General features: G+C 38.1%; 1 protein-coding gene across 3 annotated transcripts; it reads left to right on the forward strand.

Annotated features, from left to right (window-relative positions):
• On the forward strand, window positions 1-23,871 carry bard1 (BRCA1 associated RING domain 1). 3 transcript variants are annotated; one of them, XM_026145131.2, is made up of 11 exons: window positions 1-213; window positions 1,207-1,263; window positions 1,989-2,137; window positions 3,035-4,119; window positions 4,696-4,776; window positions 7,025-7,197; window positions 13,800-13,932; window positions 14,399-14,531; window positions 17,370-17,462; window positions 21,569-21,666; window positions 22,982-23,871. In XM_026145131.2, exons 1-11 carry the CDS (start codon window positions 122-124, stop codon window positions 23,327-23,329), a joined length of 2,442 nt encoding a protein of 813 aa, XP_026000916.2. In that variant the 5' UTR covers window positions 1-121; the 3' UTR covers window positions 23,330-23,871. The 3 variants fall into 3 exon arrangements, with proteins under 3 accessions (XP_026000916.2, XP_026000918.2, XP_026000917.2); XM_026145133.2 differs by lacking the exon at window positions 1-213 and adding an exon at window positions 565-641; XM_026145132.2 differs by lacking the exon at window positions 1-213 and adding an exon at window positions 736-921.
• Window positions 23,872-25,131: the final 1,260 nt, after the last annotated feature.

The following is a 25,131-nucleotide window of genomic DNA, read 5'->3' on the forward strand; positions in this document are numbered from 1 at the left end:
CGCTTTGCTCGCTTCCGTAAATATTTGGCGGGAGATGTAAGAAGTAAGACAGGAAGTTGTACTTGTTTTTGCTGTTTGATTAATAAAACAACAACAAAAGAGCAACACTCCTATTCTAAGAATGGATGAGCACAGTTCCGTGCAAACAGTGGACTGGAAGAAGACTAAGGAGGCGGCGGCAAACTTCCGACGGTTGCTACTTTGTTCCAAATGGTAAGTAAACGTTAAGTGCAGTACAGAGTGGCAAGCTAACCCTGCGTCGTCTACGAGTACTGGAAGTCAGGCTAAACTGGGTTTTTTATGTGTTTAGGTAGCAGCAAAAGTAACGAAGTGTTGTCTTACACTTAAAGTGGTACAAATATGTAAACATTTACAAATATGTAAATGTTAGTTTGGTATGTTTGTTTAGTCGAACAGTGGCCTGATGCTTATAGAGAAATGCAAAGCAACATGGAAGAAACTTAACCGTGCCCCTAGTCTTGTCCATTATCGTTAACTTTTCATTTGAAACCTCACTTTCAATTCATCCTTAATTAACACACGTGCGGCAATGCCATGAAATGTTGAAGACCTCTGTGCAGCAATGAGAAAACACCACGCAGCCTGCACTTCAACGATGAAAGCTTCCAAAATATAACCTGGTAAACAGTGCCATCACAATAAACCACAGATAATAAACCTGTAACTCGGGCACAGCAAATTACGGTATAGCGGCGATAACGCCTGCAGCACCTGCCAATGAACACTCTGGCATGTTTTGCTAAGCGATCTGGCGCCGAATAAGTGAGAGACAACAGCACAAAGCGTAGTAAAAACAGAGAGTGATGTGCTGCTTAAAATTGTATTTGACTGTGCTTGTAGCTGTGATGGAGTTCGGGTGATTATTTTTGCATATCGCAAGGTCCCGGACTGCCCCAGAGTGTAAGTTGCTAAACATCCAGGACTATGTGCTTTTGTTTTTATGATGGTAATGCACTTTGTGTTAAGGGTTTCAGGGTCTTGTAAAGTTCAGATTTTACACATTTGGCTCAAAAAGTATTGCAGCACCCTGTATTCCTAATAAGGCTATTGTAAAGGCACTTATGCAAATTTGCCTTACGTTTTTTTTAATCCCACTTTAAATTAATTTGTGGGTCTTGGGGGTATACAACCGTTGGCCAACTAACCTCTTTTTTGGTCTGTTTTGTTCTCTTTTTTTCCCCCCAGTTCAGATTTGATGAAGGAACCTGTTTGCTTAGGTTTATGTGAGCATATGCTGTGCAGGTAATGTATGAACTTAAGTGTATTCTAACCAATTAAACACCAATAGGACACCAATAGACAGCTTTAGCTAATAAGACTAATGGGTCAATTTCATTTGGTACACCTAAATGATTTTTAACACCTGCAGTATGTTTTGCCTTCATCACAGATTACAATGTGAGCATAGTCTTGCCTCCCCTCTCAGATACTATAGTGCTTTTCACACATTCACTGTAGCCTTGAAGTTTTAGACATCAGTTATTAGAGTTAGTGGAGAAAACACATATATCCAAAGCAGCTGGATTTTCCACATTTTAACCTGGCAGGTGCCCAATACAAAAACCTATGCGATGATGGTTTATGCCACTGTGCGAACAATGCAGGTAGTAGTCTGGTGCCTTTATTGCTAGTGAGTGGGCATAATGTGTTCCCTCCTTCATGCTAACACAAAAAGTATTTCAAGTAGTTTCAGTCCATCTCAAACAGGAATTTTTTTTTCTGTGTGGTACATGTTGGAAGTTGAAATGTTGACAGTATCCCAACCTAATTCCCCTGAAATTGTCTGGAGCGGATGTGTGAAAGTGGCTACTGAGTGAATTAATGTCTGCATGCTTAAACAACAGCCCGAATTTTGATTCTTCTTTTTATGACTGGATGTTCTTTAAAAGTGAAGGAATAACCATTCTGTAATTCTTCTTACTGAGCTGTAGTGTGGACTCCTAATATGGGGTATATTTATTCCTCAGGTCCTGTGCTGGGCCACGTGCAGGAGATGGCTGTGTGGTATGTCACAGCCCTGCCTGGGTGAAGGACATCCAAATCAACAGGCAGCTCAGCAGCATCATAGAACTCTTCTGTGGCTTAGAGTCCCTGCTCACTCCTATTAAAAATCCAGGTAGAGGGAAGCTATATATAAAAATATAGCAGGCTAGAAGCATAATTGACAATTTATCTTTCGAAATCCATGTGTTTTGGTTCGTTCGGTTCACCACGCTCATCCTTCCACACCCTCCTCTATCACTTGTTGACTGAAATGTTCAAACATTTTTCTCCACTAATCTGGTCTGTGATTGACAGGGTTAGTGGCTTGTTTCTTTGGTTTATTATATTTATTGCCCATCTGGCACCCACGTAATTGCACTAATTATGCAGTGCAATTATCCATGTTAGTGTTTATTTTGCAAGTAGATCTCAGCTTTGAAGAAGAATTTCAGAAGGGCTTTCAAAGCCATGTAGTTAATATGGGAACAAATCTACACGTTGTTGTCAGTGTTCACGAAAACAACTAAAGATGTAGAAAGCAAACGAGGTGCTCCAATACGTCTTTCATATGTTAGCATTATTATTTCACTACACCTAATAAGCTGTGCAGTTTCTGTTTATGAGGGATTTTTTTTCTGCTATTTTTTTTTTCTTTTGCTTTCTTGCGTTTTATTAGGATCCCATTAGCAGTAGCGTTAGTGTTTGCTATTTTACCTTGAGCCTTTTATTCATTAATATGTGTATGTTTATGTACTCGTATGTAACTACTGTAACACACTAAACGACCAGCCTTGAAATGCAACTAATACTGAAGTTCAATTAAAAGAAAGCATGGAAAAAAGGTCACCATCAAACCACCCCAAATTATACATTAAGAACAGTTCCTCAAAGATCGATGTTAAACTTTCAAGATTTCAGTATATAAATTATTCTTAATTAGCTTGAATAGTTCCATGTGATAATTTTTGTTAGCACTGTGTTTTCACATATATTTCTTTGTTTTTTTTTTTCTTTTCATACTTCATTGTAGACTCATCTGTGGCTGAGATTCAGCCTGATGGCCCTGTACCTAAAAACAACAAGAAGAATTTTAAAATCTGGTTCAGTCCCCGCAGCCGCAAGGTACGCTGCACAGTCGAAAAGGCTGCAGAGATCACCGTACCGGACAACAGGTCTCCTGGAGAAACATCTGCAGCACAGCAAGACACCCTCACTGCTCAATGCCAGGACCTGTCAGTTTTCAATTTCACCTCGTCCTCCCAAGACTCCGGCTCCTCTTCTTCTCAAAGCTGCAACGGTGAAACAAAAAACGACAGGAAGAAGAGGTCAACTAAGAAAAATGCTACCAGCAGGAATGTGCCGGTGCAAGGAGCCACCAGAACCACACGAAAACAGACGAAGCAAAATCTGAAGAAGAAAAGGTTGGAAGCCATAAACCAGCAATGGGGCATCTCAGAAGAGGCTCATCTCTCTGAAAATGAGCAGGTGTGTGCTGATGGAGCAAGAAGGTCCAGTAAAAGGGTTTCATTCCTAAGCCCTGTTGTCACTTCTGATGGGCCTCAGCCTGAGATGGCACAGCGGAGCACTGATAAACTCAGTCCTGCAGGGAGCTCAGTGAGAGAGAGTCTCTCACAAGGCAGCGAGACTGTACTGAATTGCCAAACTGAACTTGTTCAACCCTTGCCGGAAAGTGCCTTTCAGCATGACCAGCTGTCTGCAGATGTACCCAAACCAAATGATAACCCCAAAAATCACAAGAACGTGTCTCCTTCCGAGCATTCCTCAAAAAGATCTAGGACCGAAGACAGAAACAGCACTTTGGACAACACTCCAAAAAGACCAAGACCTTCTCCAGGCAGAAGGGGGAGAAAATCATTGAGTCCGATCTCTCCAGTTGTGCTAAATCCTCCATCTCTGACTACCCCTAAGAGCACCAAAAAGTCCAGAAAAGAGGGCAGAGACAGCCCCTCTGTTCAAGCCAGCCCCTCCACAGAAAGTTACAGGAGATCTTCCTGTTTTAATGGTGCATCTGTTGGACGGTCCAGTCCAGGAAGCCCTGCAGTTATGAAGAGGAACCACAAGGGAGAGACCCTGCTTCATCTAGCTGCAATCAAGGTCATAAAGTGTTGGCATGATTCACTTTATTTACTCAATTTTCTGTTATATTCTAGGTGTGAAAATAACTGCAGGAGACTGCAAGAATAAAATCTGTGCACAGTGTTCCTAAAAAAAAATGAGATATTAAAATGGTAAACAATTATAATTTCACTCATTTTAGCTCAGTAATGCTGTTCTTGGGTTAGGACATTTTGCAGAAATAAAAATCATGAAAATTAGTGAGTGCAAGGAGCAAACCTGGCATTTCCTGTTTATTCTTTTTTCTTCTTTAAAAAAAATTTACAGATATATAATTAAATATTCTCCCTTACTGTGGAGTTGAGTATATTTGGCTGTATTAGATCAGGCAGCCATATTCCACTCTATTGAGACTAAACTGTCTGATAGTAATCCTTGTAAACATAGCTGTAATCCTTCCCTGGATCCCAGACAAAGCAATCAATGGCCCACTGTTGAGTGATTGATAAACCAGAGAGCTTTGGTTTACTGAGATCAGCTGCTGTGTTTAAAGGTTTGCATTTACAGGTCTGTAGTTCTGACCCCAGGTTTGTTATTATCTTTTGGTCTTTGCAGGGAGATGTAGAGGCTGTCAAGGATCTTCTGGATCAGGGGGCTGACCCCAATCTAAAAGATAATGCGGGGTGGACACCTCTGGTAGGTGATGAATTTGTTAGTCTCATTTGTTGTTACACTGTTTCTTCAGCAATGTAGCATTTGTTTACACACAATCGTGTTTTGTTTTTTTTAACTTATTTTGATGACAAATAATTGGCGTCACTACAGTGACTTTTTCCACATAGGTTTTCGTATAGACTTTAACTTTACTTCTATAATGTTTGCTACTTATTATTATTGTTATTAAAGCTAAATATTTGGATTTCTTCCTCCTTGGTTACTCATATTTCTACTATATGAATGTCCCTCTTTTGCTATCCCTATTTTCTGTTTGTTTTTAAAATGTAAGCATCTGCACTGTTTGTGTGACTGGCATAATAAGGGCCAGATTGACTAAGCAGGGCAAATTGGCACTAGTTTGCAATCAGAGAAAAGCACAGATAGGAGAGGAAATTTCAGATGGTGATGTTAAACAATGCATAAATTTATGATCAAAAGCACAGTGAGTTCATTATAATAATAATGATCGGAAGTCTACCAAGAGCAGTGCAAATTGGCATGCGGTCACAAACAAGCAGACCTGATAAGGTTACAAGTAATCTAGTAACAGCACAAGCATAGCTTGTTAATTGAATCAAACATAATACAAGAAAAGTTTTTAGCTTCTATGGATTTGTTTCTTTCAGGAAACACCAGCCCAGTGTAAGGAGAATGTGGTTGCAAAAGTCACAAACATGACAACAACCAGCCTCTGGAACAAAACTCTGATTAAGATTAAATAGGGGGGGGGCACTTTTGCAGAAGTTTCATTTTTATTATTTTTTTTATGTCAAACTCTGAAATCTGGTGAAACATTGTGCAGTCACTAAATTGGAAATTTAAATATCATTAACCTGAAGATTTCTTTTGTTTTTAGTGTGCATATGAGATGAAGCTATGCGACACTTGAAAGTAAAGCCCTGCATGACTTCAGGAATAGGTCCAGCTTCCAAATGGCAGGGTGGCAGACCTTTTGTTGCTGCCAATATTGCATTAGTTCCTCTACCAGGGTTGACTTTTTCATCCTTCAAGATAGAGGAATATAGTTCTTTGAAAAGTAATATGTACTGATGACACAAGGGGCTATTTTTGTGGTGGTACCTCCTCAGCAACAATCACAGGCATGTTATTTTATCAGTTTAACCTCAAGTTGCTGCCACATGATAAGCTGGAAACGCCTCGACAGCTGCTTGAGACTGAGTGTGTGTTTGCGTCTTTATTGCAGCACTTTATGTCAAGATGTTCCACTCAAACTTGAGTTTTCAATTTGAGTTTTGACAGTTCTCAGCTGATCATTCAAATTGCTACCAGTAAGCTTAATGCTAGAACTATTCAAATGTGTGTATTTGTATATATGTGGGAAGGTTGGTAGCTATAAGCCTTGATATGCTACAGCCACTATGACATTACCATTGTGTTTTTCCAAACCTCTGTTAGCACCATTGTAGTTTTTAACCTAGCCAATTGTAGAGCCAGAGCATTTCAGCTTGTTACATGTTTCTCTCTGTATTTGTGAAGTTTAGAACAAACAAAATGAAGCCAATTTCAGCATGCACTTTATGAATCCATGGATTTGGTTCCAAACTGGGTGTAAAATAAACATTTGTCCAGATGGCCAGTACTACAAAAAACTTGGAAGTGTCCCAGCAATACATGAAACAGTTGTCACAAATAAGAGGCATGTTTTCATTTCTAGTCCCTGATGATGATGATGATGATTAAAATGATGATAGATGAGGCATATTCTTCTTAATATTTGCTCATTCAGGTGGCAAATCATTTTTACAGTCATTGAGGAGAAATAACTGCACAGCCCTTGGCTTAATAGCTTAGACTACCTGACCCAAATAAAAATAAACTGGAACAAAAAGCCAGTTTCTTAATAAATGCATTAGCTGCTCAAGTTATTTAAAGCATAATGCTGTGTTTAATCACTCTGCAGTTGTTTGAGTGTGTCTTAATTGCATTTCTGGTGAAATTCTCAGGCTGAACTTTAACTTTGTCAAATTAATCCTTTGCAAAGGCGAAGACTTAAAAACAGACGAACATTAAGGCACCCATCTTCTTAATTTTAGAAAGCAGAAAACTGGGGCAGGACATATTTATGCATACTTCCCAGATGTTATTACTCAGCAAAACTTATTTCGTATCAGTTTTAAAAAATGCTTTATTACACTGTAAGATCTGAGGCATATTGTCAGATCGAAAAGAAGCAGTATAACTTTTGAGCTTTACTACTTTGTTTCAGCATGAAGCATGTAACCTGGGTCATCTGGCAGTTGTGGAACTACTGGTCTCAATGGGAGCCCTCTTGAACACGCCTGGGTATGAGAACGACTCCCCACTACACGATGCTGTCAGGAATGGACATTCATCTATTGTAAAGCTACTATTGCAGCTTGGCGCCTCACAGAACGTATTGTAAGTTGCTTTAAGTGTTTCACAATACTGCGTTTTCATTTGGGTGTCCATTGCTACATTGACTTTATTCTGTGTGACGTTGGTGTTTCGTAACAGTGTTTTAAGTTCTGACCTAAAGGCCCAGTGAAGAGCAGTGGAGCTCAAAATCTCACTTTTATTTAAGTGCCATGAATGAGTGGAAACTAAAGCCCCACAGTTGTGAGGGCTGTTTATTTTTTGTTGAATTCTTTTTCAGTGGCCCGAAGGTTTGACATGAAAACAAGAGTTTCTAGTCTTGTCTTCAAAGCCAAACTTTTAACCTAGTATTTAAACACATTTTGGCCACTTTTTAACTGCATTTACAACAAGATGGAAGTTCTTTTTTTAAACTCTTATTGGCAGCAGTGTCCTCTAGAGTAGTTGTGAAACTGTATGGCAGGTCCCTCCTAATGTATTGTAGAGCCAGTGCACAGTGTGTGTTACCTGTTGAAGGTATGTAATAAAATTAAGTTGAATTAATATTAAAATAAAAAAAAATACACTGCTCTTAAAAAAGGAGCACTCAATTATCCATAGTATAACCTAAAGTTGGTTAAACTTCAGAGCAATTCATCTTAATCAAGTTAGGAAGCATTAAGAGTGTGGAGATGTCATTGCAGTGGTGAATATTTAGATATTTTGCTGCCTGTAGCATCATCTGGCATGACCAGTTTGGCAGTGGATCAGTAATGCTCTGGGAAGGCATATCCTTGGTGAATGCCAGTTGAGTAGCACGGTCCTGGGTTGTGAGCACAGGTCCCACTAAAGGACGTCAGCACTTCATTCCATGTTTATGCAGTCTGTTTTTTGACAGTTTGGTCAGAAACATGTATAAAAGTAGCCAGCTGGAGGTTATTTTGCAGAACTGTGGCATTGCTCCTCATTTTCCTCATTGCACAAAGGAGCAGATACTCATATGACTGCTGATTTGTGCCTCACAGTAGTCTTTTCCAGCTCTCCTCATGTAATGGCCCAGATCTCCTCCATACACTTGAGAATATGCTGGCAGACACAGCAGACCTTCTTGGGATGGCTCATGTGGATGTGCCATCTTGAAGCAGGTAGAGTTCCTGTGCAACATGGATGGGCTGCAGGTACCATCTAATGCTACCACTAGTGAAAGAACACTAGCAAAAAGCAAAACTAGAGAAAAGTCAGTCAGGAGGGATAAGAGAAGAGCAATGATTTATGCCACAACCTGCAAAATCATTCCTTTTTTCCCTTCTCGCCTCTCCTGTGCATCCCTTGTTGTGTTCATTTGCACCAAAGCCGATCATATGATTAATGCATCCTAACTGGACAGAAGAAGTTGAACTAACTTTGTGTTAAACTGTGACAATCAAGTCTTTTTTTTTTTAAGCGTAAAAAACTTTTTGAGCAGTGTAGCTTGCTCAAGCGCTTGTGATGACATTCATTTTGCTAAAAGTGAACTACAGCCCTAATTTAATTGTTGATGATGACTAAAACAATTTAGGCAAATATTCTTTTCGATATGCTTTTTTTTTTGTGTGTGTGTGAATGGATAAAGAAAAAAGTTAGAGAATCAATGCCTTTGACAAATTAAATCACAGCTATATAGTGTTCCTGGAAAGAGACGTTATCTTTTGATGATATGATCTCTTATTGGACACACACACACACACACACACACACACACACACACACACACACACACACACACACACACACACAACTGAAGCATAAATCTAAAAAGAAACAGAACATTTACACCAAGTTAATATTTACTGCATGCCTATTGTGTTTCCTGGCATTACATCATAGTGGTGTTTCTGTCCTACTGGACCACTGCTGCTTTTTTTTTTTCTCCCCCACTTCCTCAATAAATTTTCAAAGACTTGTTTCTCAGTCATCATACAAGACATTCAGCTTTTTGGGAGTTACATAGTACATAGGTGGACAGATGTAAAATTCAGTGCTGATTGTTTGTTAATCAGTTGATGCCATATGAGCTCTTCCGGCTTGTGGAAGTACATTGTCAATAATGAGGACGGGAACTGACTAATCCTTATGATGACTAATTAATCAGACTTGGTACTTTGATCAGATGATCAGCTCTTTTACAGTCTTATAATCAATGAATACCTATCATACTTTGTTTGTTTTTGTCTTTAGTTGTGTTTGTTTCATAACTTTGATTTACATTTGTTCTTTTTTGCCTTATTACTTGTCTGCAAGGAAAACGGGCAGGGATATTCTGTGAGGTTTTAGGTTTATTTTTTTGAATGTCAGTACAGATGTAATTGTTTTCAGGTCAACAAGCAGGTTACCACAATAACTGAAAGCACCCTCAGCATACTTGACTGTAATTCTAGGAACATTTAAAAGATCTGCACCTGATGACCGGAGAGGTGTGATTGGGTTATAAACAGTGAGCCATTCACAGATGTGCTGGGGGGCAAACCGTCGAAAGCTTTGTGAACTAATAAAAGGATTTTAAGAGTATTCCTTTATTGTACTGTGAGCCAGTGAAGTGAATTCAGTACTGGGGTAATATGGTCAATTTTCCTCTTACCTGGAAGGCCTCTGAGTAACCAACTGAATCATAAAGCCAGAATTAAAATGTCACGATTACCAGCGTCGTAGGCAGCTGTAAGATCAAGCAAGACTAAGAAAGAAACTCTGAGTCACTGTTAATCTACATGTCATTAACTTTAGTACGAGAGTTTCTGTGATCCCTGATTGGTTCTTTAAATAAAGACTGTAAGTTGAAAGGTTTTATTTAAGAGTTGGTTTTTTTTTTTTAAATTAATATAATAGTTTACAACCTCAAGATGTTCGGACTTCTCGGACAGAGAAAATGCAAGCCTTCGTTCTACTGGTCTGATCTCTGTATTGCAATGTAATAGGCACTTCAGTGTGAAATAATAATGCAGGCCTACATTAGACGATAAGTGAATCCATGAAGCCATGTGGGCATTGGCATCCAGAAACTTATCAATATTCATTCCTATTCAGGATCCGAGATCAATATAGTTCCTGTCCTAGCTTCTCTTCCTTACCATGCAGAATCACACACATGCACAGAGGACACAAGCTAAGACATCTGCCAGTGCAGTCCCTAATGGACTGACTGGCACACAGCTCGGGGTTTAGAGGCACAGATCTTCATTTTTCCTCCGTTGATGTTTGTGTGCAAGTAGAGCTTGAATGATTCAGCTGCATTTTGTTGTTGTTTAGTCACAGTTCTATAAATCACTTGGTGCCAGAGTCCACTTTATATCTAGCTCAACTTTTGATTAATCTGACTGAAGTCTGAAATACTGAAGGAAGTCTTAAAAGAGACAAACTATCAATTGAGTACCTTTTAATATATTTAAGCGATATCTGCTTTGTCACAACATGTATTTTCTGAGACCGCTTTAAAGTATGAGCTTCTAAATGTATACCAGGGCAGGACATCTGTAAACTTAAGAGGAGGCCTGAAGAATTTTGCTTAGCATACAATAAGCTTTTAGATTTCACTGTTTATGTTTAGGTCAATGCAGTGTGAAAATAAATTTGTACTAATGAGACATGGGCAACAAGGTACCCGATATATTTAAATTGACTAAGTCGTAATGACCACATTAAGCCGGAAGCACTGAATCCATACAGACATTAATTAACATCACCTGGAAGCCTTGTACTAACATGCCATTGGGTATAATTAAATACACAGGGGTACGACAAACTCGCAATGACATTCATCAAATGCTAGTAATTGGTCATTACATCACTCTTTGTCACTCTTTACACTTACTAGTATAGGACATAGTGTATATATATGTATGTGTGTGTGTGTGTGTGTGTGTGTGTATGTATGTATGTATGTATCCATACAGTTTATATACTGACTTTTTTTGGTTTTATACAGATTTTAGTGATTTTAATATAGCTAAATTAAAGTTAATTAAAATTAATCATAACTCTAGGGATGTTGTTTAGATATTTTGCACTGAAATTATGATGCAGGTGCACAAGTATGATGATGATAGTATCGGCAAGCCAAAAACTGGTGGTTATAAAACATTAAGGACTACAGTAATACACCAATCAGAAAAGTCAGGAAGATGGCAAACAATGTAAAGAATGCAGGTCACAGTGTTCCAAAAATAGCTTTTCAGCCGTTTTAATGGAATGGAAGGTAATTCATCATTTTTGTTAGCCCTCAAGGAGACAGTCTGTTTTGGTGAGTTGACCTAAGTGTGAAAAGAAGCTTTGCTTGTTTACAAGAAGACCTCAGAGGGCACCTTTGATATGACAACTTCCAGTTAATGGATGTCATTTTCTTGCTCTTTGAAATGTACTCCATAATGCATACCGTCTTTTCAGTTGCATTCTCTTGTCATAACAAAGTGCATTGCTCCGATCCTGTTTTGGCTTTTATGCACTGGACTATCGTTTTTGTGCAGTCACAAAGTTTGAAATATTGTTAGCAGTTTGAAGAAGGGTGTAGCTAAAAGCATCAAAAGAACTCTTAAAGCTGTACTCAACATTATTTGTGATTATGGTTTGGTGTTAATGAAGGGCATTTGCAAAAAATAAAATAAAATCACAGTGCGGTACTTTTAAAAAGTTAAGTGAAAGTGTTTGGGAAGTCTAACATAGCAGTGTTGGCTGTAAGGTGATCGGAACAAATTTCAAAAGATGGAAATTTAACTAATTGTCTTTGATTTGAAGAAAAAATACTGCCTCTTCATTTCACTCTTCATACTTGCTGCTAATGTGATTTTGGGCAGAAATGGTTTAAACTGTATAGAAACTGTAGATACCAAGTAAGGCAACAGTCTTTTAAGGTTTATATCAAGAAGTAAATGGGTTAAAAAGCTTTTATCAGTGTTTGTGTTGTTTTAACAAAGTGGAGTTAGGAATGAAAAATGTATTTGGTAGAAAGGCTCAGAATGTCAGGGATAAACCATTTGTAGCATGCAACACATTTTATGTAATGAGCGCATAACTGAAATCTGCTTGCTGTGGTCAAAAAGATCCACTATAACTTAAAACTTTCTAGGATAACCTACCACTATACCTGCGACTATATTAGATAGTCACAGGTATAGTGGACGCCTACTAGAACCACCCTCACCTTCCACCCACTTGTGTGCTTGAGCAGAGGCCTGTGGAAGAGTATTTGTGACTTTACCTCCTTCTCTACTTTTTGTTTTATTTGTAGATATTCTTCTCACGTGCTGCTGCTTAAACCAGCTTGTGTGTGTGCGTATGTTTAAGTGTCAGGGACATTTTATGTTTGTTTGTATTTGTGTGCATATGGAGCTGGGGGTATGAATCCAAATGAAATATTTTATGGACCAGTGGACCTATTAATTGTCCCCCAGGTGTTATCTTTGCTGACGCCTAATCTTTTAGAGACGACCTGCTGGGCTTGGTTCTTCTTTGTCTCCTTTCCTCCTCCTGTGCCTTTCGTGATTCCTTTCTCCGCCCCCCTTTTCATCAAGGTGACCCAAGTCTTGTTTCATGCAGATTTCCTCAAACGTAAAGACGCATACTTTAAAGCTGTCCGCTTTGTAACCAAGGGAGGCTGTTTCATCGTCTTTGAGTCTCTGCACATAATAGTGCTTTTTGAGATGCAAAGCCTCCATTAGACACGCTGTTCTAGAAGGTTACCATGTATCAAAATTAAAACACATTCAGTATGCAGCCTTTTGATATTAATTGCTTTGCATTTAGTGAGTGTTATGATGTGACCTATGCTTGAAGTATAGGACAGACTTCAGCTTAACCTTATATCGAACTGTTACGCACTAGCGAGTGATTGACACACACTGTTGCACAGAGTTCACAGAGCAAGCAGGATGTGGCATTGCCAATTTTTTTTTTTTTTTTTTTTTTTTTAGCAAATATTTGAAACTGAATTTGCACAGATTGGGACTAAATGATGAAATGGGGCGATGATCTGATTTGAAAACATGATCTCCTTAAAAACTTAAACTAAAACAAGTATTAAAAGGATCCTTTCAAAGGTACGACACTGTGGATGGAGCCTTCAGAGCAGGTTCCCAAGACTCTAGAGCTCCTGGCTAAGGAAGTGCAGCCAGCTGAGTCTGAATCATTTTTATAATAATATGTGTTTACAATATTGCATGTAATATATATTCTTGGGCTGTTTTTTGTTTCCTAATGGAAATTTACTAGTGCATTGCTCATTCAAAATGTGACTGTAAAGGTATATCATGACTTACAGCTTACTCAAGATGAGCTTATACAAACAACATGACTGATTAAAGTGCAAGCTGACCCACTCATCCAAATGACTTCAGACTCAGCACTTCACTTCCTTGGATCCCGAGCAATGTTCCTGTGAAAAACAACGGTCTATTTAATGCTTGCACTGATCCATCATGACTAAATAACCCACAAGAGATGCAGGATTACACAGCAAAATATCTTGTTGTTGGTGGTGTTTCCTGGGATTTAGATTTTGTGTGTTGACATATTTTTCAGTGTTAATGTGTCTGACCTTCCTGGTGGTCACCAGATGGTCTGCAGCACTGCAAGTGAATAAATATATAAGTGTGTGCATATTGTTAGATACTTACACCTTTTATCTTTGTTCCTCTTCATAGAAATCTGTATGGAAAGCGGCCTGCAGATTATGCAGCGAGTCTGGAGATGCTGGAGATTTTCCAAGAAGCCTCAGAAGGAACTCAATATGCAAATGCTCGTATATCTCATAGCCCCTCAGCCAGTCTCTCCGTGGTATGTCGCCATGATGTGAATAGCCCTTTTTGCCTTGAAATGATCAACTCTGGAGCCGAGTTATTATAATGACTATGTTTACTCATATTGCTTAGAATGTTTTTGATTCATCTTCATTTCAGTTAGTTTCCACAGTGGTTTTCTCATTTCAGTTTAGTTTTTATCAGTGTTAGTTGAAATTTGTCTGTATTATGTAATGGTTGGTGATTGTCAGGGTCAAGATTTAAGAAGTTCAGAACAATACAAAAATGGAACATGGCAATGACCAGTGCCTCCTGAAGCTGGCTGTGTTGATTAATTGAACAAAATTAACAGATACTAAAGGCAGAGATATTTCCAGTCTTTTTTTTCTGGAAACTTAACTTTTTCCTACAGTTGGTTTTCATTTTCAGATTAGATTTAGTGAACCATAATACATATTCTTGCATTAAAAGCCTCAAAACCTCTAAATTTCTGCTTGTTGTAGGTAAATGACTGTGTGAGGAGGGAACAAACCATAGTGCTTTTGTCCAGCAAGCTCTCGCCAGCTGAACGGCATCAACTGGTCAAACTGGGACAGCTACTGGGAGGGAGGATGGCTGACACATTTTCTGGCTCAGGTATTGTTTGTTTGTACTCCAGGGGATCAACGTTCCAGTCCAAGCCCCTTACAATACTAGCTGCATGACTGCTTTCAGCGTTATTGGTGATGGGCTCTTAACAGCATCATGAATTAAATGCAACTGCCAGCGAACTGCTTGTACAGAAGCTTGTTTAACTGCCAAGCACTTCTACGTGCAGTCAAAATATATATCTGAAGGATAAATTCCAGGCTGAACCTCCTGAGTTATTCAGTAACTAAAAGGTTGTCTCTTGGCCTCATCCAAACATTTACTAAAGATTACATAATGCGGCTACTTCATCAACCTTAGAGATGGTTCACAATCCCAAATGGTCCTTTTGCTACTGAGCCAAGCTTCATAGGCTTTACTGTCTAACACAAATCCATTTTATTGTAAAAGCCAACGTCAGGTGCTTGAGCATTATCACTCGTGAAGGTTCAACAGTAACTAACAAACACTTTTAGAGCTGTATACATCATTGTGATACAGCAGCTCCTTCACTGCTGCATAGTTTATAGCTGAAAGAACACAAGAGAACAAAAGTAATTGAAATCATTCCTCATAAAATGTTTGGAGGTACTGTCAGAGTGATGAATACTCACTAATGAAAAACACAAGTGTGTCTCACGATTCTCCCTCATCTGGCCTGAGGGCTGAGAGTAGGAGCTTCCAATGAACATTTCTCACATTTTGAACTGAAGCCTGCAAATCCACCAAATTCATGGTCAATGCACAATGTAAAAAGGTTTCACCCTGGAGATATAATTATGTTCATTTTGAATTTTTCAACTGTGCTTAATTGTTGATTGAAGAGGCAATAAGCTTGTATTTAATTTTTAATTAACCATAATTATGTGTCCCTTTCTTTTACACAATAAACTATAGAGGTGGGAATCACCATACAACTCACGATACGATATTATCACAATACTTAACGCACCATACGATATTATTGCAATTTTTTACAATATTTTGCGATATTCAGATTCTGTACATAAAAGTAAACTTTATCAATATTCATTTTATCTAATATCAAAGTCTCACACTCAGTCTCTCATTTCAGTCAGTTTTATTGTTGACAAACTGAACGGTTTGTATTACAGTCTAGTCCAATTTAACTGAATGCAACCATCTGGTACAATTATAGCTATTCTGAACTATGCAATTTATGAAAACTATGCAGCCCATTCAGCAACTGAAGAATTTGAAAGTAAATTAAAAAAAATATAATTTTACATTAAATAAAAAAAGTTTTAAACTTAATAAAAATAAAATATGTCTTAAATTAAAATAAGTAAACTGTCATGTTTATTGCTGTCAAAAAAAAAGTTAAACACATTTGGACAGTGAAGGAATGTCAGCATTCTTGCTCAGAAAAAGGAGCTGATCAACATGCTCTGAAGTCAGAGCATGTTCCAGTCCACGAAAAAATTGTTTGTAACAAAATATCGATTTCTGCTGTCCCTGTATCGATACATTATTAGCAAACAAAATATCACGATACTACACAGTATCGATTTTTTTCCCCCACCCCTAATAAACTAACACTTGGCCTATTGTGTTGCCATGAAGTGTTTGACAGGTTTTCAGTAAGCTTACTTTTCACCCACTCAAAGTAAGGGACATTAGGGAAGTGTTGGGCAGTGACTAACCTGGAATAAAAACTATTTCATCCAGTTGGGTTTGCGTTGCTAAATCAAAATCACAGATTTTTTTTCCTTTAATGCATAATTACATTGGTTTACCCTTTTACAAATGATTTCATAAAAGATTCACATGTAAATGGCTCTGTCTCATAAAATGCATAACATGCCTACATGTAGTATAAAATTTATTGTATAATCTATAATACTGTTTGGGTAGGAAATGCTGGAAGGCAAAGTGGAAAAACACACTGTCAAAAAGAAAGTGGAGAGGGGACAGATGTTAATAATTGTTCACATTTTCAGATATTTTTTCCCTTAAAGGTAGTGCTGAACTCATGAAAACTGACATAATAAATGTGTCAAAAAAGCAAAAAAACAAAAAGTTTAGAGATAAACTTGAGCTGAGATGAAAAACACTATACTTTTTAAGATAAACTCTCTGTAGTTATATTTTGTTTGTCTCTTTAGATGTGTCAAAAAATCCGTCAAAAATATTCGCTTATTTTTTATTTTTTAGACCTATTATAGACAGGGATTGGATTATTAAAGTGTTTTTTGTTTGTTTGTTGTTGTTGTTTTTTTTGTTGTTGTTTTTTTTTTACCAATGGACCAATATGCAAAAACAGAATGGTCAGCTTAGAATTTGGCACAAACAAAAGCTGTGGTGCAGCATACAATGCTACTACTGCACATTCACCTAATGTGTATATAATAGATAATGTTCTTTCTCTCTCTCACCCCCTCGAGGAGTGTGTCAGGTTACATTTCACTGTGTGTTATACTTGTATAACTATGCATTTGACGAATAAAGAACCTTGTACCTTAAAAAATAACCGGACCATGCAGAGAGTGAGATTCACTGCACAGATAAAACCAACATAATCTTGTTCTAAATTGATTGGAAGAGTAAAGTATGGAGAGAGAAAATGAGAGCTTGTGATCTGAAGCGTAATGTGTTATCTGTCAAACATGGTGGAAGCTGTGTTATGTCATGGACATAATGGATATATAAACATGTATGAAAGGCCGAATTGACAAACATTTAGAATTTCACTATTGCAAAGCCCCCGAATTAAACGACACACTGACTGCATCCTTTCAGATACATTGGTGCAAAATTACCAAAATTTGTGTCACAGGCAAAATGTGGACCTGTATGGACTGGTGTGTGTCTGTTTTCTTTTTCCAGTGAGTCACATTGTGGTACCGGAAGGGCAAATGCCCACCACCTACTCCACCCTCATGGGTCTTCTTGCTGGCTGCTGGATTGTTAGATACAAATGTAAGTACAGAGAAGGCTGTAAACTTTAACAGTCTTTAATTCCTTAATTCACATTAATTCATTTAATGTGTAAGTGTCACTGTTGGAAAATGTATCCAGAATTGTGAATTAAATATTTTTAGATTTACTGATGTCATGACTCTGTATAAAACATAAATGAATAAATTGTTCTGTGATCTTCTAGCTCCGACAGCTCTAATAGCATTAAAATTTAATATGTTGAAAAGTCTTGGACATTTAGAGTAGTATCATTATAATTTAGCAAAAGCAATGTAATTACAGTTACTAAATCTGTCCTGTTATATATTGCTTTGAATAAAGTTCAGTATTGACTGGGCTTCTTGCCCAAAAATAGAAAGAACTTTAATTTGCTACTATCACGTGTTTCCTCACATGCTGCACCGTTACATTTGTACATTGTAAGTTTTGTTTGCAATATACTTAAATACCTTTCATCCAGAAGTAAGTGCCAGATGGCTATTTGTGCTGAGTGGCAAAATTACATGTAAATATTTCTATACCGTACCTGATAAATATATATATATATACATTTGTCACAGAAAAGTCATTAAAGTCTTTCAGAGAGTTTCTAGATATAGAAACAGTATTTCCATTTACATAGAAGTTATGTTTCTTGTAGTTGCTCAGCTTAGTCATTTATCTCCCAAAAGTACAGCACAAATGTTGGTAGCACGGCCTCTGCTTACCTTACAAGACAGCAGAAATACTGAGGTTGCTGATTGCAAGGGAATCCATTCTAATCGGCTTTAACCTATAAGCCTGCAGCAGTAAGGTCACTGCTACAAGCATGATTCATCTAGTCACCTGCTGAGTATTTTTTTTTAATTGCCTGCCCTTTCTTAACATTTCCAAGGAAGACTTCCCAGATGCTTCTACAGAGAAAAAAACAAAACAAAACAATTTGAGATAACAGATTAGCCTCCTGCTCAGTCCCACAGAACATTTTAACAGCCGTCTTTGTTTCAAACAGTGGGCTGTTTGTGATTTTCCATAGGACTGTTTTAGATAATATTTTTATGCGGCTACATTAAGGGACATGTAAACCATTAAAATTGCTGATGTGTTACTTGGTGCTACAATATTATGGTGTTAATTTCTCTCATTTTGGAACCTTTTAAGTGAATTATTCTGTTTTGTGGGTTTTTGGGAAAAGTCCAAATAAAATATACAGGATTTTTTTTCATGCACAACATCCGGTCTCTATGGGAAGATTTAAAGAACATTTAGCAACAAGCAGTTTTCATATCAGATTGTTTGTGCCTGTTGCTCTGTGTGCACACAACTCCTTATGTCTGACGGCCAAGTGAAGTAGGTGGGAATCAATATCACAAGGCCAAATATGACTAGTGATAAAAAGTTGGTCAACTCTTTTGCCTTTTTACCAAGATAAATACCTTGCAAAAAATTTCCTAATCTTGGCTAGTCTCTCTGGTATCCTTGGACCAAGTCAGCAAGCATATGTTCAGAGACAATCAGCTTCACAGGAAGCAGAAAGAGACTTGCAGTCAAAGAGTTTTCTGGCACCTTGGCATGCCCTTGACTGTTGTATGTGTGGGAATGTGTGAGTGTTACAGTACAGTGCCGTGCATTCCTGTTTCTGTCTCTGCCAGTAAGCCAGTTCAACGTTGAATGTGTGTAGTTGTGTCACTGTAACATTTTGTGTGTTTGGACCATATTTATCCCCCCCTCCCCTTTTCTTTTCTCCACGCGGGCTGAGCACTTGACACTTCTTGTCTCCCTTGTGACAGTCACTGTGGCATCCTATCTGTTTCTTTTCCTTGTGTATGTGAACACACACAAGGAGCTGCATTTTCACTGTCACCTGACTTTGTATGCCATACCTGTCCGCTAAGCCGAGCCCCGGCTTACTTCTTTATCAGACTTGTTTCAGTGCATTGCATTTTGATTGAAATGCACAGTCTCTGTGTGCCTAACAAGGTTATATTCCAACTAAAAGCCTTTTATTAGGGTTTCACTTAAAACTAAAAGACATGTTCAGAACAGTTGAAATGGTTTTGACCAGCATGGGGGAAACACACTAATGTTTTTGCTAGAGTAAAATGAGACTATTATTTACCTCAATCTAATCTCAATTAGCTCGCTTGTAAACCTTTTTTTAAATCTTGCATCTACCAGCTGTGTCTGGCAACCTATAGCTAGAAAATGTCCACTTATTGTTTTTGTTTTTTCATCTTATGTGTTTAAACATTAACATTATAACATTTTTCCATTGCATATTTAATGAAGACATTTCAATGCACAGTCCCTAGTCATAGGAAGACTAAGAGTTCACCTATACATAAGTGACTGCATTTACACAGAAAAGCTAAACTAATAAAGCACATGCAGTTTTACTTTTCTTAACGTTACTGAATGCTCTAAGCAATCAGTGCAGCCTGAAAAAAGTACAACTCTCATTGCAGGTCTCAGAAAACTTCTTGGGGTCAGCTTTTCTACTTAAAGATATGAGATTGGAAGTGTAGGATGCAGAGTTGCCTGTTAGTGTCAATAAAAGCCTACAAAGTCTGGTTGCTTACAGTCTGTTCTCAAGAAAGACTGGTTGGCAGGTCATTCTTTGATCACAAGAACTTTTACAGAAGTTAGATAGGTGCACAAAACTAGCATAGGCCACAAGAGCATTTCTGTAGGTACTGGTGTTCATCATAACGATAAATTACATAACAATGGAGGAAATTCAGGACTTGTGCTATTTTTTCCTAGGAGTTGATGTCAGATGTGGAGGTGTTTCTGAAGAGGAGAAATTTTCAATTTTGATTAGTATGGCTTCATACTGACTTTTGGTATAATGACCATGAGTGCAATGTTGTATCCTGTCTCACTCCTAAAGCGTCTGTATTGGCCTTTAGAACTTCTTATCCATTCGAAATGCCAATACAATTCTTCTTGTCTCATTATAAGAGGACAAGTTTTCGTCAGCTTTTGTCTTTATAATGAGATCGCAGTAACAGTTTGGTCTCACGGTTAGTCAAGAGGGCTGGTTCATCTTACTGCTCACTCAGTAAGGATGGGGATTGAGATGTTTTATGCTCTCTTTCGGAGTATGATTAACAAATATGCTAATGACTCTAAGAAACTAAGTGCTATCGTCCAGAGAGAGATTAACCCCTGTATTTCTGCCCAACTCTTTAGCGGGGTCCTCCTGAAAGAAGTCTGTAATTAAGGGGGGTGAAGAAATGTTACTACTCCTCACCCCTTCTAATGGTGCTGTCACGGTGTACACACACTGATCTGTTCCTGTCATCTTACTCACATATTTGGAAGGTGGAATGTTTGTAAGAGAGAACTTGAGGCAAAGTGTTGCGTATATACCTTGCAAATGTGTCTGTGGAATAGTTTGCATCTCTAACAGTTAGAAGCGTAATGAGAAAACTCAGTGTGTTTGTAATGAAAAACGTTATTCGAGCCAATGCGTATGCTCAGGTGTATTTCCTATCTTCCCACCCCGCCACAGCAAAGTGTCATATTTCCAACCTAATCTAGCTTTAATGTTTAGATATGCCACTTATAAACTGTGGATTTGGGGTTTCTTTTAATATATCCCAAAAATAATGCTCAGTAATAGAACACTTACTGAGAACAGCAGCAGTTTGATCTGTGACATCTTCAGAAGCATTTTTATCTGTGACAGTGAGGGGTCATTAAAATGTGCATGTTTTGTGTTTTTTCCCTCCCCCTTTATCTGCCTTTACTTTTAAAAAGTTTTCTGCCTTTTTAAGATTTTCTTCCTAAGGATTTTTAACAAAAGCTATATCTCTAACACAAAAAATGCCTGGATGCTGACTGTCACACGGTTTTATTTTGACTCCGTAAAACCTCAAGAGACAGAAAGAGATGACGCTCGAATTCTGCTTAATACTTTAAACGGGGGTTGCATCATTAACTCCATCATGCTGTGGGCATCTTTCTCTGTCAACAACGGCAGCTATGCCAATACATGAAATCTTCCAACTTGTGATAAAACAGACTGTCATCCTTGGTGTGCAACACAGCCTTGTCACATTCCCTCAAAGTCAACATAATTAGCTGTAGCTTTAATTTTCTTTGTTCTCTCTCTTTGATGCCAGGGGTGGAGGCATGTCTCCAGGCGGGGAAGTGGGTGCCTGAAGCTGAGCATGAAGCAGGAGAAGGCCCCCAGCGAAGTCGCATCAACAGATGCAGCTTGGTAAGCGAGAAGCACAAAAACAAAGATATGAAATTGATGAATACGCGTTGTTTAAGCTCTCTCTCCTTGGGAAAAATTTGTTTTTCCAGGCAGTGGCATATGGTGATAGTTGATTTTTTTTTTTTTTTTTTTTTTTTGTATAAATCTGTTTTCTGTCATGAATCATAACATATTTGCTTATTTTAGACACAAATCAATATAAATATAATTAAATTTTTAATCTCTTCAATTCAAATTAGTCTTAATTAAGCTAAGTATTCAAAATTTTTTGTTCTCTCACCCACATGTTTGATTTTGCAGCCAACCGTTTCTGAAAGACAGCAGCTTACCACAAAGCCAAAATTACACTGACATTGTTTCTAACACAACATGAATGACTTACAGTGGCCAAGTCTGTCATGACCTCAGTTTAAAGAAGATATTTTGGCAGGGCTTGAAAATAGCTTTCCCCAACCAATCAGCATGAAACCCGATGGAGCTTGTGCTGTTTTTAGAGAATGGGGGCACTGCATTGTCAAAGCTAATACTGGCAAAAGACTCTTTAGAAGCTGCATTTGCTTCTAAAGGTGCTTTAGTCTGCTTTGTTCAGATTCATTTGTGCAAAAACAAAATTCTATGCACTGTGTATGTACCTGATAAAGTGTTTACCTGTTACCTTGAGGAATTCTCAAGGTATTTTCAGCATGTTCTGGTCATAACCACAAGGAGACACATGTTCCCCCACTCTTTTATAACTCTTTTCTTTTTTCTTTTCCCCCCTCTGATGCAAAATAAATGTTCATTCTTGAAAAACGGTAAAAACCATCAATCAAAATCCTAAATAAAGGACATGCAGAAGCAAAAGTAAAGCCCTGCCAACGTATAATAAAGTAATCTTTCTACTCTAAAGACCTGAGAGTGCTAATTTACAACGCGAAACAGCTGAGTTCCTTGATGCTGTGAATAGAACAGTCTCCAGTGGCCTAATTCACTGCTGCTTTAAACCGTAATGCCAAGTGGTTCAGAGCTTGTCTGGAGAACAGTGCTTATAAAAATGTCTTCTGGCGCTGCAGCAAAGAACACAAAGCATCCACACAGGCGCTTGCCTAGATTTAGTAGCAAAGACAATTATTTACCATTTATCTTCACCATAAACAAAAGAGAAGACTTTACTCATTCTGCCACTAAGCTCGTTTGTTTTCAATTTTTAATGAAGGATGATAATAGAGACGTTTTCTCAGCAAGACAGTTTTAGTTTGGACGAGCCTTGGACTCTTCAAGGGATGAGGCGGTCTTCAAAGTTTTCACTAATGTCTGTTCCCGTCGTATTTCACAGCTTCCACCACTGTTCGATGGATGTTTCTTCTTCCTTCTTGGCTCTTTCAAGACGCCTACCAAAGATGAGCTCACAAAACTACTCCGGGAGGGAGGAGCTCAGCTACTGAACCGGCAACCCAAGCCAGACAGTGATGTGACTCAAACTGTGAATGCCACAGCCTATCATGCCCTGCCAGGGTCCGACCAGGCCCTTTGCACACATTACATCATCTATGACCCTCAAGCCCCTCACAAGCCGTCAGTAGTGAGACGAGGCAAGGTGTGGTCAGCTCCCACCACCTGGGTCATCAATTGCATCACTGCCTTCAGCCTCCTCCCTGTACCAGACCCTGAACTATTGGTCTAAATTTGTTAAATAATTATGTTTGCACTAAACAACTTACCCATAAGTATGTCCATAATGTGTATGTATGTCTTGTTGTTGTTGTTGTTGTTGTTGTTGTTGTTGTTTAATCTATGCAGATTTAGTGGACATAGTGAGTCATATACAGAATAATAAAACAATAATGTTGCTAATTTTAATGGTCCATACTTACAATGTAAAAATAAAGTACAAATCTGTCTAGAGATAGATGGATAGATATAGATTGTTTTTTCACAAGTCTGAGAATCTGACTTATATACAGTATGATTGAACTTTACAATAGAAGATTTGACACTAATTGATGCAAAAAAAGTGAGGAAACAAAGTTGTGTTGCACACAAATAAAAAAAATAAAAAGGGAGGGAAAGAGGTTATATTAGAAAACATGGACATAGCCATTTTAACATAACTGTTTTTCTTTGTTTGCTTTTTGATGTAATTAACAGTTATTGCTGGTTATAATGCTGTATTTAAAAAAACAAAAACTCTTGAAATTTTGTTATTAAAAGTTGTTGATGAAATTATTTCTTTCCTTTATCCAAGTGGCAAGCATTATTTACCAGCATTTAAAAGATAAAAAGCTTGGGAGCTGTATATATGAATCAAACAGAGTCTGGATTTACAGATTGGGGTCAGTGATACAGCCTCAAAGTCAATATTTCAAGGAAATGTTCCATTGACCTACTGTCACTGATGACAGACTACCTGATCTGGAGTATGAATCTATTCCTGAAATGAGTAGACAGCACTGTAGTCCAATTGTATACACAGCATAAGTCAAATGTAAGCACAAAAGTAGACTAGGTACAGGTATTATCCCTGGAGATTTAAAGTAAAAGTGTAAAATAACTGATTTATACTTTAGTTTAACAGAAAATGAAACAAATCTGTAACACCTGAAGGCCCCTAAAATTGAAATTAAAAGTATAAGTTTCTATCTGGGACTTATCTTCAGGTCAAGCTTAACTAGTTGCTTGAAGCATGTAACTGATAAACACATCAGTAATTTCCATCTACATTTGGCTTTTCTTGTCATATGGAGTGAGTGCTCCAGTGATGCTTGGTCAACTCATTTGTTTACATTCGGGTCACACATCACCGGCTGCTTGTATCTCCTCCTCATGTGTCTTCACTGTGTTTTTGCCTCAGGTTATAAAACAAGTTTGTTGTTTTCACCTTTAGCAGGAACATTTTACTTACATATTTTGCAAAGTACTGTTCTTTGTTCAGTCATCAAACACCATCTAACCCCACTCTCAGACACTATATTGCTAAAAGTATTCCATCACCCATCCAAATCATTGCATTCAGGTGTTCCAATGACTTCCATGGCCACAGGTGTATAAAATCAAGCACCCCAGCATGCATACTGCTTCTAAGAACATTTGTGAAAGAATGGGTCACTCCCATGAGCTCAGTTAATTCCAGTGTGGTACCGTGATAGGATGCCACCTGTGCAACAAGTCCAGTGGTGAAATTTCCTCACTTCTAAATATTCCACAGTCAACTGTTAGTGGTATTCTAGCAAAGCAGAAGTCACTGAGAATGGCGGAATCTTGAAGTGATGGGCTACGTAAAGTCATGGAGTGAGGTCAGCAGATGCTGAGCTGCATAGTGTGTGCAGAGGTCACCAACTTTCTGCAGAGTCGATCGCTACAAACCTCCAAACGTCATGTGCCCTTCAGATTAACTCAAGAACAGTTTACAGAGAGCTTCATCGAATGGGTTTCCATGGCCAAGCAGCTGAATCCAAGCCTTACATCTCTAAGTGCAATGTAAAGCAT

This window comes from Astatotilapia calliptera, chromosome 16, assembly GCF_964374335.1.
Source record: "Astatotilapia calliptera chromosome 16, fAstCal68.1, whole genome shotgun sequence".
Taxonomy (NCBI): Eukaryota; Metazoa; Chordata; class Actinopteri; order Cichliformes; family Cichlidae; genus Astatotilapia; species Astatotilapia calliptera.